Source organism: Notechis scutatus, chromosome 1 (genome assembly GCF_049901735.1).
Source record: "Notechis scutatus isolate UNSWTSFEM ecotype Mainland chromosome 1, rNotScu1.2, whole genome shotgun sequence".
Lineage (NCBI taxonomy): Eukaryota > Metazoa > Chordata > Lepidosauria > Squamata > Elapidae > Notechis > Notechis scutatus.
The window spans coordinates 255,252,338-255,266,986 of record NC_142009.1 but is presented as its reverse complement, the minus strand read 5'-3'; the positions used below and the strand labels follow the sequence as shown (position 1 = coordinate 255,266,986).

The following is a 14,649-nucleotide window of genomic DNA, read 5'->3' as shown; positions in this document are numbered from 1 at the left end:
AAGTTAAATACACTTTTTTTTTTAAAAAAATGTCATATTTACTTTTTTGCACTTCTTTATGCACCCTTCCTACATTTTGTAGTTACTGATGGTAATTTTATCAATGCTGAAGGTGTTCAAGTGGTGTTATTAGCACTATTAGGTAGAGTTTCCGAATAATAAATCAATAAGCATTCAGTTTGGTGTAGTCTGATTCCAGGATGAGTTTGGGTATTTCACTTTATATACAAATAAATAAAAGCAGAAGACAAATTAGAAAAGTAAAAGAAGAATAAAACTAAAACAGAAAAGATGATAAATCCTGCCAGCAACACAAAGAACAGATATAACCAATATCCAGCAAGGGGCTTCAGCTACCCATGCCCAGTTCTAGGAGAACAGGAGGTCTTTTCAAGGCACTTTGAATGCTGTCAGAATGGAAGACAGCCAAATCTCAAAGGGAACCACATTCCAGTGGGTAGGAAACTATAATTGTGAAGATTAATAGAGCTATAATATTTATTAATATTTATCTGAATAAGCAAAACACTCTTTTTCTGTTCCAAAAAGTATCGAATACTTCCACCATCCTCATCCCTGAGCTTGTTAATGTAAATAACATCCAATCCATTGGCTGTTGCTTCCAGCACCTTCTCATCAAATTAAATCATGTCTTTTGAGTGGTGCTCCAGTGTAATGTCATCCTCCTCAAGTCCTAAAGGAAAACCACTAAATTTGGATTATGGAAACATATTTTCAGCCAATCTGGCATTGCAATCATCTGCATTTATAAGAAATGTCTGAGTATGTGAAGCTACTACATTGGCTACATGTGTTTTAAGCTTTAGAACAACACTCTTCAGTGTTACCATTAACTGCTGTGGGGAAAATACAGATTGGCAATCATGAAATAAAATATGTTTTGATTTCATTGACTATAGCTTTCCTCCAATAAAGGTTCTGCCATCTTTTTTTTTTTTAAGTATAAATGAGTATTTGATTTATAATGTGAGATTTATTTCTTCAGCAGGGAGCGATCACAATTGGATACAAACAAAATCCACAGGGAAATCATGTTTTTCCACACAATGAACAATCCACAAAACCGGTGTTGATTGGTATTCCTTTTGTATCTTTTTCAGGCAAAGAAATAACAGCTGAAACCTTCATGGAGAAATTGGATAATGGTGCTTTGCTCTGTCAGCTAGCAGAGACACTACAGGAGAAATTTAAAGAAAACTGCATTGAAATCAAGTTTGGGAAGGTAAATTTACCTTAATTTAGGAAAGTACATGTATGTAAGGAGTTTTGTTTATTTTATTTTTTTATGATTTCAACCTTTCCATTGACAATAACTAATGATTTATTTCAGCTGTCTTTCTTTTGCCATATGCAAAATTACTAATGCTGGTGAAAGCTGCTTTAGTCTGGTTATAATCTAATAGGAAATCATGACTCAGTGTTTAATCAATGGCTGTCTTCAATGTCATTTATTGGTGCAAAGTCAGGATAAACATAAAATCAAATAAATGAGCATTTTAAGAGATTATATGAATACTTGTCTCTGCATTAATCTTCGCCTTGTGGAATTGCATACCAGAAGTAATAAGGCAGGGAAGCTGAAGCAATCTAATTACAATTTTGGGTGGGGTGTAGAAATGATGCAGTGATGTTTAGCTCTCTTTTTGAATATACTGTGACCTGGTATGGCCTGCTTTGAGAAACTAATAATTTTGTAAGAATATCTGGAGAAGCCTTTCTAGTTCTATGGCCTGAGGTCTTTTAAAAGTAGAATAACAAACATCAAACATAGGCAATGCTGTATTTTGCTCCTAATCTGAGTTCCATCAGCATTTTTATATATGATGCCAAACAATAATTTATGACTTGATCTGTAAAAAGTATCAGCTAGATGAAAGGGATACTGAAAACACCGAACTATGGTGGTGGTTACAATTATTCACATTTGCTTTTCCCTGAAATGGTTGGCACTGCTTCATAAATCAAAATGGAGATGATTTGTTGCTGCTTTACTATTTGTTAGCACTTAATTTTTTTAAAAAAACAAGTGGTGGGATTTTTTTTATTTCCAACCTTTATTACTTTTATAAATAATTCAAGGCCACAGATGTACCTGATACTCCTCCCCCTTCATATTTTCCTCACAACAGCAACCTCATAAGGTGGGTTGAGCTGAAAGAGCATTGACTCAAAATCACCCAACTGGATTTCATGCCTAAGGTGAGACTAGAAATCAGTTTCCTGGTTTCTAGGCAGGTGCATTAACCATTTGATCAAATTGGTCTAGTGATTACAAGTTTTTTGTTGTTTTATGCCAAAATATCAAGGTAAAGAATAAGTAATAAATCTGCAGTTCCCTTCTTTCTTGAAGTATTCCCCCCTTTCCAGAAGATAATTTCTTTTCTAAGATACTGTAGATGTCATGCAAATCAGAGCAGAAAATCTCACCCTAATACTGTGCAAATGTGTGTGAAAGCATGAGGGCAAGCATATTATTTCACATTCCATAGCTTAAGTATGAAAAGAAATGGCAACATAACAGCTTTTTACCATTGCCAACATTTACCAAGGCATGTTTCCCTTTTCATACTGCAATTTCTTGGGTAGAAACTTCGTTATAAACTCCACAAGTGGAAAATGCAAGTCTTAGTAGAAAAGAGCATTTATATGAGAATGCTGTTACATGGAATTTAACATACTAAATGTTCTGTCTCTTGCACAGAGGTAGATTTATAGCTGTGCAGATGCAGATAGATAACTCAACAAAGGTTCTATAACAAAGTTCATTTATTGGTACATCAGGTATCTTCATAACTCACGTTTGTGACAAAGTTCTTCTTTAATGACCAATCCTTTGTATATCTGCCTTGTACGTGAAAGATGGTTATCTCCTAACCCATCTCGTAGCGATAGAAGGAAGATGCCATGAGGTAGAGAGTTCAGACAAAGAATGAGGAAAACTCCCTTAACTCACCAAGGGTCAATTCAGTGACCAATCAGGATTACAGATGTAGCCACATGAGATGAACTACATTTCCTAGGATACCTTTAACTACATTTACCATGATGTATTCCCCTAAGGGGACAGCTCACAGTTCCTAAGTAACTATCCAACTCCCATAGACTGGCTGGGACAGCACACTAAAGGATCCTATAATGTTCTTCCAAAACATGAGATTCACTGCATTCATAATATGCTGTGTGTGCTACCACAGAGTCATGCAGCTGCATAAGACTTATAATGGAGCTCATGTCCAGCTGCTGTCTTGAAGATGTGGTTGGCAGCTAGAAACTTTAAGGCACTTCAGCTGCTATTAAAAGCAATAAAGCACTCTGTAGGTAGGTGCAAGCTGATTGTTTTTAAAAAGGAAACAGCTGCCAGAGGATCTGTGCTGGAGACAACAGCCAAACTTTAGCTGAGTGAGTGGGAGGCAGACAGCAGAGAAGAGGTTAGAATGAAGGAAAGAGAAAAGGGGAATGAAGAAGATTTTACCAATAAAGTAATTCCATGAACTGAAAGCTTATCAGTCACATTTTTATATCTCAACAGGGTGCATGTTTCCCTCAGAGTTCATTGACAGTTACTGTCTTTCTTTCATTTCCCCAAATAAATTAAAACATTACTTTTATATCTTAATGCATTCTTTCAAATACTGGGAGCTTTCTGGTTTCTTTCTGGTGCCAAATCATGCCTTTCAAAGTAGAGTTTAAGAATTTATTGCACACTGAATCTCAAAGGGATTCCTTCTTTTTCAATAATACAGAGATTGACCAAGTGACTCATATTGAGTCTTTGTTTAATTATATGGGAGCAAGAAATTTTATATAAGCCATCACACATTAACCAAGCACATGCTTAGCCTGTTGTGTGGAAGCTTAGTCTGTTGTGTGGAATTCAAACCACAATAGTTTAGCATGCTGTGTGAATGAAGAAAAATGAGTCAACAGAGTATACATTATTAAGTGAAGACAAGTAAAATGTGAAGAACAGAGTTCTACCTGGTTTTATGCAGTTATCCTTGATGCAATTTCTGTTACAAACCTAGTCATTCTTCAGTTTGTCTTCTAAAATCACACTACAATCCACATGTATAGTACATGAATATTGGTAAGGATGGACTGAAATTGTCTGCAGTTTAAGCAGATTTTTAATGGAAGACTAATTCAAGTGTTTCTTCAGTGGTGTGGTCACATAACTTGGTGGTCAAGAATGGTGGTGGTTTAATATCCCTGAAATATTTTGAGGACACTGAGTAGATAAATTTGTTTTAGGATGTTGTGTGGATGGTTCATGTGCCAAGACCTTATGCCTCAACCAAAAATCTCCTCAGGCAGCATTATTAGCATGAGTATATTACTTCAGATAGGAGCACAATGGTTCATCACAATCACAATCCAAATTATTTCTTTTGGTAGAGGCTATCGATGTGACTGAAGTGAGCTGTGGTGGCACAGTGGTTAGAATGCAGTATTGCAAGCTAACTCTGTGTTCCACTGCCAGGAGATCGATCCTGACCAGCTCAAGGTTGACTCAGCTTTCCATCCATCCGAGGCAGGTAAAAGGAGGACCCAGATTATTAGGGGCAATATGCAGACTCTGTAAACTGCTTAGAGAGGACTGTAAAGCACTATGAACTATTAGTCTAAATGTTATTGCTATTGTTAAAGTGATACTTGGCTTGGCTCATAGTTTATAAAAAACCTGACAAAAAGTGTTTGAGCTTCAGAGTTTGAGAGGTAGGTTATTGAGGGGGGGATTAAATAGCTATTATCCAAAAGTATGTTTATGTAATGAAAGTTTCTCAACTCAACACAAATAAATATAAACTTGAGACAGTCTATATTAATTATATTTCAGACTTAATACTAGTTACATTCCAACATCTCTTAAGGCAATATAATGAAAAATGTGTGCTGCCTTACGTTCACCTAAAAATAAATAGTATCAATTCTAATAGTATAACGTGGGTTTGATGCTTTTTCCCTTGTCAGTTTTCTAGGTCTTTTTTCAGAAGCAAGACAGGAAAAAAAATGTAACAGGTAGATGTTAGTTTCCTCATCTTTATGTAAGTTGGTTTTCTGTCCACTGTGCAGTCCCTGACAGGATAAAAAAGTGTCAGCAAACCCAAAGATTACATTTGCAGGGATCAAAATCGTGAAGTAGATAGATCAGAGGTTGTGGTCATTTTCTCATTTAGAACAAAATATTATTTCTGAAAACTACAATGGGCTTTGTTGACACTCATGTTTCATCTTTACACAATGACTCATTTGGAGTGACTAATGCTCCGAAGACCCTTCAGTGTCAGTAAGATGAGCTCCATCTGGCAATTTGTGTGGTCCTGCTAGGTTCTATCTCTTCCTACAAAGGGAAGGAAAAATATAGACTTCCTTTGCAACTTTCCTCTGTTACTGACAAGCCTTCAGAGGCCATGAGGGCACATCATTATTTTCATCTCAAAGTAATGGAATGCAACAAACTATTTTGGTCTTGTCAGAATTAATTTAAGCATGGCTTTTTCCATGATGTAAGCCCATGAGAATAGTTTCCAAAAAGCCTGGATATGGAAAGCCCAAGACTATAAAGAATCCTATTGTGAAGAATCTGGGATAGCATAGAGTTCATATGTGGTGCATGAAATTTGTGCAAGTCATGTAGTGTACATGCATTTGTGCTGGGAAAACAGCCTGAATCTGTTTCTCTAGCTGGGTGTGATAAGATACTTGGCCAATAGAAAAGACACTGTATCTCTATTCATACTCATGTTTTTTGTGTAAATTATTTCCAGATTTTTTTTTATTCCAAGCATTACAGTGCCTTCCCCCACCCACTCCCATCTCAGCTCATTTCTTGATCAGGAAACATATGTCCTCAATTTTCATTATGACACACTCTTCACATGTTGTTGTATCTCATGACACTTGTTGAAATTCTGTGCTGTTCACATACTTAATCTGCACCTTTGAGCTTCCATATAGAATTCTACATTTGATATATGTATACTATTACAATGATCATTATAATGTTAATTGCTGGTAGTCCGTGATTTACAACCATAATTAAGCTCGGGAGTATGGTCATAAGTTGTGGCAGTCATTAACTGAGTCATTGCAAGATTGTGCCTGGTCCTACAACCCTTTTTGAGAAGGTCATTAAGCAAACTTAAGGGTTATTAACCAAATAGTACCAATGGTTAAGCAAACATCTGAAAATAAGGACCTGATACTTGCAAAAAGAAAAACACCAAAAATCATGGGGGAGAGGAACAACCATTGGAACTTTAAAAATTGATCATAAATAGGGACTTTAGAGAGGTCCATTGTAACTTCAAATTGTTGCTTAGAAAGGGCTACTTGCATTTACCAATTTGGGTATATAATACAATTTCATGCAACATGGGAAGAAGGGTTTAGAGTTGAACTTCCATTGGATTAATGGTTTCCAATTTTCAAAGGTCAAAATTGCATAAACCTGCAATGTTGCTCATGCCTTCTGAATTTATATGAATTTATTTCCTTAGATATAATACAATCATGTCAGTATCAAGGCAAAATTCTACCTTGTTTTAAATTGAACACTGGGGATAAAATCCAATTTGTTCTGGTATTCTTCTTTAATAATTTGTAGCACTAGAGAACATATAATACTCCCACTGATGAGGGATTTAAAACAAATTCCAAATAAAGGAACTGTCTCTTAGGGAAAAGGCTACAGTTCAGTGATAGAATATATGGTCTATATAGAGAATGATGCCAGGTTTAAATTTTAGCACAGGGGTATCCAACCTTGGCAACTTTAAGATTTGTGGTCTTCAACTTCAGCATGGTGGCCAGGGAGTTGAAGTTTACAAATCTTAAAGTTACCAAGATTGGATAGTATTTTTTTATTTTTAGTATTTTTCTTTCTTTTAAAGACAAGGGAATCAATATTGAGCAGAATGACCAAATATCAAACAAAATCTTATGGGTCAGACTGGATCTTATGATTATTAACAGTTAGAATTCTGCAATGCATTCCCTGCGACACTCTATGGAAGCAAAAGTTGGACTTTGAAAAAGCAAGATGGGGAGACTATGGATGCTTCTGAACTTTCATGTTGGAGAAGACACCTGAGAATACTGTGGACAGTCAAGAAAACAAAGAAATGGATTACTGACACAAATTACTTGACTCAAATATAGCATCACAATAGCTTGTATGGTTAAGACTCTGGGTCAGAAATTAGCAAACCCATGTTTGAGATCTGAGTGCTGCTGTGGGATGGGGTGAATTCCCATCCTTTGCTCCAGTTCCTGCCAGGAACATGAAAGGAGCCCAACTGGGCATCCTCTGGGCAATGGTGATGTCATCAGCTAATCCTTTCAACCTGGAAGCACCTTGGTACTTCTGACATGAATGCAATGCAACCAGGATCAGATTACCCAGATATATTATGCAAAGACCACAGAGAAGACTCTAATGCTGAGAAAGTGCAGGAAAGAGAAGAAGAGGCTGACTAGCAATGAGGAAGATAGTAGCAATGAATACACCATTGAAGTGCTGAAGGACTAGGTTAAGGGCAGATCATGTAGAACTTTCATCATGTGGTTGCTAAGAATTGACAACATCATCCTAATTTCCTATGGTTATTGACTCCTTATACAATTGTTTATTATTTCTAATCCTATAAGTCTATTTCTGAAATTATAGGACAGGGCTGCCACTGAAAAAGTCAACTGTGTGCTCCTCTACAGCTTGCAGCAATGTATCCAGTGTCATTATCATTTGTAGCATTTTAACATCTCTGGTGTAACCTATTGGTTGCTTATAATGCATTATGAGGGGCCATCTTAAAACTGTGAACTCCCTATTTTGGGAAACTAGGAGGGTATTCAGGATTGATTTGTGTCTTAGAAGAGATACATTTTATGTCATGAATTGTTTATATTATCTATTATGCCTGCATGAATTTACTTAGTAAAACTGTGACTATGTTTCCCTGAAAATAAGACTTGGTCTTATATTTTGGGGGGGTTCCAAAATAAGCATTAGGGCTTATTTTCAGGGAAACGTGATATCAAGGTGATAAGCCCAGCTGGATGCCTCACCCCCAGTGCATGCACAAAAGGCAGTGAGTGCACAAAGGCCAACATTGTCCAGCAGTAGCTGCAGCCCACTAGCCCCTTGGTTGGTGCACTATGGGGCTGCATAGTGCAAGTGAATTGATTACCTGTCCAAGCAGGAGGCAGAAGCAGAGGTGGGAGGAGGCATGTGATTTGGACACCTCATGCAGGTTGCAGGAAAGCTGAGAGTTGGTGGGCCTGAGTGGGTGGCCATGGGAGGCTCATCTTTGTGCAGCGTGGGCCATAAGCAAGCCCAGAGATGGTGAGATGGAATGGATGGGTAGCCGTGGGAAGCTCATCTTCACATATCTTGGCTTGCCTGCAGCCTACATGGCACATCTGGACCGTGTGCCCCCCCTGCTTCCGCCTGCTGCTTGGACAGTAATCAACTCACCTACGCTGTGCTGTACAGGCTGCAGCTGCTGCCAGACACCATTGGCCCCAATGCCTCTGGTGCTGGCCATGCCTCCCCCCAATGATTACCCTAACTAGAGTTTATTTTTGGGGTTGGCTTATATTAGGACCATGCTAAAATCAGGCTAGGGCTTATTTGTGGGGTAGGTCTTATTTTCAGAGAAATACAGCATATACACTTTTCCTTTTTGTAATTTTTTGTCTTGTTGTCTTGGTTTTTTTCTCAATTACTTTATTTTTTATATTGGTTTTAAATATTGGTAAATATTAATGGGGTGTCATATGCACTAGAATGGCAGGATTTGTACTGTTTGTATATAAGTGTGAGGTATATATCTGAATACTTATACATGTTGCAGAAGTTAGTCCAGAGACTGGAAATGGACTGTCACATTTTTAAATTTCTGGTCCTTTAAAAATATGCAAATAAGCAACAAGATAAACTACTTTTGTTGAAATGCAATTGTGATGACCCAGGGCGGGCACAGAGGCAACACAGTCAAATAAGCAATAATAGTCCCTTTATTATCTCCAACTTTGCCCCCAATGTCCAGATTACCTTTGGCTGGAGAAAAACTCTCCCAGGAACAGCCCTTAACTGTAGAAAATTCAGTCCAAAACAAGATACACACAAACTGTAACTTAAAATCCAAACAAACCAAACTGAAGTAATTAGCTTGACAGGGCAGGAGAAGGAATTTCAGACTTGAAAGCATGACAAAACTCACACAGTTGGGAAGACGCCAGGAACACAGATAAGCCATGATGATACAAGATAATTTCACATTTGCTCCCAACAGCTTGCTGCACACAGCTTCCTTTTTTATACACTGTGTTCCCAGATGCAGCTAAAGAAAGGAATCAGGGCCCTTTCCTTCCCTGTAAGCCATGCAACTCATACTGCTCCCTTCTCTGTTCCTCCCTGCATGCCCTAGGATGAAGAGGGGGTGGGCCTGGGTCTTCCTCTGAATTATCTCTCCCTTGTTCTACCTCTTCCCTACTCTGCCCAGCTGGACTTTGCCCTTCCCCAGTTTCTTCCACAGCCAACAGAGCCATACTCCTACTCCCACTCCCTGTCAGCTGTTCAGCTTCCCCTCCAAGTAAGATACCGACAGGGGCATGACAGCAATGAAAGAATGATGTATAGCTGATATGTACTGACACAATCAGAATAATAAAAAGCATGTCATATAAATGTATAATCTTAATTTGCCTCAAGAAAATGTAATCATTAAAATCTGAGGATTTAATAGCAGGCTGATTCCATGGGAACACAGTGATCATTTCTGAAGATTGCATTTCTGTTTTCCTGCCTGCAGTATTGCCTCTGGGACACTGTGTGGTATTTGAATTATGACCAAATTTATATTCCAGCAGATTTAAAAGAAAAAGAGTTTCAGTGACAGTTATGTCAATAAATGCTGCCTATTAGTAAATGGTTGGAACTATCCAGGTTATGGCCAATGATATACTGGTCTTCCAACTACAGGTTATTATTCTAGAAAGTGTGAGAGTTTCTCTCTCTCTTTTTGAAGTAATTCATATTGCAGAAGTTCATTTTGTAATTTTTCTCCCAGTGTCTTGGATTTCATCTCCTTACTTTCCAGACCATATTTTACTTCTCCTGACAGATAGTTAATCTGAGAATTTTGCAGCTGTACAAATAAATTTAAAGCACCAAGGCATGTGTGGTATGCACAGCGTCCTTATTACTTTGAAATCACTAAATAATCTCTATGTGTGCACACGTGTGTTTTGAAGAGTTAAACTCAAATAACATGTGCATTAGTAGTTATCAGGATAATATTCACAGTATTATTCCAACTGTATCCAAAGATGGAGTATCTTTCTGGCATTATTGCTAAGAGAAAAAAAACCCTCCAGGTTTTGAAATGAAAGGATATACTTTAAACCAGAAGATGAAGTGATTCTGTCTCTAGTTCTCAAACTGGGTATCTGTGCATAATTCTAACATGCAAGCATTGTTATGGTCTTTTACATGAGCATTTTATCTCAGTTTGCAATGAGGTCATACCTTTTATATCTGGGAACTCAGATATCATGGCATCAGCGATCATGTCCAGTTTAACAAAAAAAAAAAAAATAGTGCTTCATGAGATTTTTTTTCAGAATCTGAGTGTTAATAGCAAGCCAGATAGAATAACATAAATATAATTTATTAACGCAAACCCAGTAAAGGGCATTAAGCCAATGAATGCAGTAGAAGGTAATGGCTGGACACTATGCCAGTGGACCAGAATCAGTAATGATAGCAGTTCTTAATTTCCCTTGTGCCAATTTTCCCTAAGAAGAGAAGCGCAGTTCATGAAAGTTACCCCAAGTATACAGATAATAGGTATAAAACATCTTTCATTTTATTTTTCAATCAAGCAATCAAGCAATCAATCAAAATAGAGTTGGAAGGGACCTTAGAGAGAGAGTTTGATACTATATTGGACAGAGATGATATTCAGCAGGTTCTAACCAGTTCTGGAGAACCGGTAGCGGAAATTTTGAGTAGTTTGGAGAACCAGCAAATATCACCTCTGACTGGCCCTGCCCCCATCTACTCTCTGCCTCCCAAGTCCCAGCTGATCGGCTGGGTCTTCTTTTGTTGCCCTGCACAGGAGAACAGAGCTGGAAAGCAGGTTAGTGGGGTGGGGAGAAAATAGGATTTTGCAGTATCTTTCCCCCTGCTATGTCCACCAAGCCATGCCCATCAATCCACGCCCACAGAACCAGTAGTAAAAAAATTTGAATCCCACCACTGATATAGGAGTACTTCCAGAAAAGTAGCTCCCCACTCACAATGTGAGATAGCATGACATAAAAGTGCTATTCATAAAGTAGCATTTTCAAACCAAGTTTAAACATATTTTATTTTGGTCCAAGTTCAGCAGAAAATGAAATTTTAAACTACAGGGTTAACTAATCATTCCAAACATAACAATTATTAAATACTATCTGTATGTACATATGCATGCAAGACAAGTGAATTGCAGAATGAGTGACTAAAATTGCCTTATATTTTCGTCCTGCTACCAGTATCAATATCAACTCAAGTATTACTACTTTTGTGCAAGGATAATGTCTTCCAGTTTCTCAAAAACTTTCTTTTTAGAATTTGGAACAAAGATATTTCTAATGTATGATTTGAATTGGGAGGGTATAACAAGAGTGTTAACATGTGTTAATCCATCTGGACAGGATTATTTTCATAAGATTGTAAAGCTACTTGCATTTTTATCTTGCCTATCAAGTTGCATCCATGTTCCAGAGACTCTGAAAAATCAGTACATAATTTAGGACAAACAAACATGTTGGTTTTTTTAAAAAAAAATCTAAATAGTGAGTTGGGCATGCCATATGCTATACCTAGATAAAGCCAAATTCCTGTCCCTTCCCTTGGTTTCATATAGTATGAGAACAAATTTCTACTTTTTCCAAACTCATCCCTAATGTTGGATGTTTTCAATCTCAATCGTAAGTTTCCTAAGGTTGAGACTGAAAGAGTTTGAGATTTCATAATCACCATGATTATTTCTAGGTAATCTCTAGTCCATTGTATATGAAATTTAATTTTTGCCTCAGAGTTGTTGCATGAAGATCTGGAAACAGGGAGCATAATGTTCTAGATCTTTGTTGTTTCAGATCATTTCCTAGTCCAGATAAAAATGACTGGTCTTAGGATGTCTCTGTGGGATGGTTTTGCTTCAGGCATCTCATGTATTCTGACAGATCTGATGGTTATTTCAATTTCTCTGCAGCTTGTTAGGCAATATCTAGTAGAGAGCTTTTGGCACACAGCTTCTCTCTGGTTTTTTGATTCTGATTAGTTCATTGTATTAGAAAGGAACACTGAGATAAAATGGGAGCAGCAAATCTCAGATTGCGGGTGATAAAACACAAACAATAAAATTTACCAAGCGCAGATTCAAACTTAAGTTTGGGCCTACACAGCGGTGAAGTGTCTCTACTTCTGTTTCCTTATTGCTTTGCTGGGTTGTCAGCTGGCAGTCTTGTTTACAGTTACTAATTTTTTTGTTAGGCAGAAATGAGACAAGTAAACATCCTAACTGATTACTACAATCACTTTGTGGCCAAATAGCTCCAATTCACCAAAACCTTGACTCCTTATGGATGGGATCTGGTGGAGGAAAGGAGGAAATGTTTACACGTTTTAGCTTGGATTATGGACTCTGATGGACTGGGCAGAATGCTTTCCAGCCTGATCCTCACTATTTGGAAGGAGTATGTAAGTCTAAGTGCTATTGCTATTGCTATTTGCGTTCTGCACATTTGCCCCTTTTGTCTCCTTTGGATAGCAGGCATAGATATAATTGTCTAGCTAAAGGAAATTGACAATACCACTTTGTGGGAGGGTTTAGGGTTAAAAGAGACTGTGGTATGCCCATGTCAACAAGAAAGCCTCCCTGAATCATGAATTTGTTATTATAAACTGCTGTGAGCCGGCAGTTGATTAGGCAGTATGTAAATAAAATGAATGAATAAATAAATAAGTTCAAAGTTCTGCATTCAATAATTAGCTAATAGAAAACGTTCACAAAACCTGATACTGGGAGATATGTTGTTTTATGGCAAACAAAATAAGTCATATATACATAGACATCTCCCTATGTATGTATGTATGTATGTATGTATGAGTTCCAAAGTTTTAAATCTTAAGCATTTTTTTTTCTTTCAAATACAGGCAGTCCTCGACTTAACAATAGTTCATTTAGTGACTGTTTGAAGTTAAAACAGCACTGAAAAAGTGACATATGACCATTTTTCACATAGCAAAATATATCACTTAACAAATATAGCAAGAAAAGTCATAAAATGGGACAAAACTCACTTAACAAAGAATTTATGTTGGGCTCAATTGTGGTTGTAAGTCAAAAACTACCTGTAAATGGAACCCGAGTTATTCTTTTTGCAATCTTTGAGAATAGGAGTCGCTTAACTTAATATTCACAGAATGGAATTCCGAGTACCTTTTGTTTCCTATGCACTGCATAAGCTTCCTTCTTTCCTTCTGAGGATATAGAGAAGTGGTCTTGGTTAAATTGGATTAAGTCAATTTAAGCTCACAGTATACTTTTCATGTGCTTCTTCCCTCAAAATAATTGAAATTTGGAGGAGTTCTGAAACTGTTGTAGAACTTACTGTTGCAGTTCTTCATGAAAATCTGAAGTTGCCAGTCATACTTTTGGAGCCAAAAAGGTAAAGCAGCTGACAATGAATGTTGTGCAAGGAAACATGATTGAAAGTTCCCCAACAACCATATTGTTACAGAAATAAAAGAAGCCTTTGAGCAAATATTATACAACTTTGAGCAAATATTATACAACTATTGGAAGTGATGGTGATGAGAGAAGAACTGATGTTGATAATGAAGCCTGCATAATTAGATGGAATGGGCAGATGTTCAATGTACACTATTTAGCCAATTGGTTAAATAGATATATTCTACCATAGAAAGAGAGAAATTCCCTGAGGTTGGCCTACAGCACAAGTCTGAAAACTCAGAAGATGAACCTCTGGTCCCGGTGACCAACCCAGATTGGATCCTGCAACATTATTCTGGGACATGTATATTTCCTCTCATTTGTGAGATTTATCCTTGCTTAGCTGAGGTTTCTTCTATTTCTCTCTGTAAATATATGTTTATGAGAGTAATGTATACAAGATTTGTCCAGATGTAAGATTTGAAAATGAGCTGGTAATTTACAGAAAGTTCACACACACACACACACACACACACACACACACACACACACACCTATATTATATATCATATCTACCTACCTACCTCCATATCCCCATCCATCCATCCATCCATCCATCTATCTATCTATCTATGTCAGTGTGGCACATTTTTGTTAAGGAAAAAAATCTAAACTGATTTCAGTGAAATTCAGAAAAATAAAAGAAGTTAGGTAGTGTGCAGAATTTTATATGCGTTTCTACACTTTTGCCTGTGCAATATTTCTGGAGGGATCATTGTAAATTCATGAATATATTTCCGTGAAGAACATATGGAAATCTAACTGTTACTTGGAATGATTTCAATCCTTGGGGGAAAACTCAGGTTTCTTTAAAGAAAGAAACTAGATGAAATTATATATG

General features: G+C 37.2%; 1 protein-coding gene across 2 annotated transcripts in view; it reads left to right on the top strand.

The window, feature by feature from the left end:
* GAS2 (growth arrest specific 2) overlaps nucleotides 1-14,649 on the top strand; it is a 159,423-nt gene that overhangs the window by 46,272 nt on the left and 98,502 nt on the right. For both annotated transcript variants that reach the window (XM_026664756.2, XM_087951103.1), the window contains exon 3: nucleotides 1,122-1,243. In XM_026664756.2, coding sequence (XP_026520541.1) covers nucleotides 1,122-1,243 — 122 coding nt within the window. The remainder of the gene's footprint in view (nucleotides 1-1,121; nucleotides 1,244-14,649) is intronic.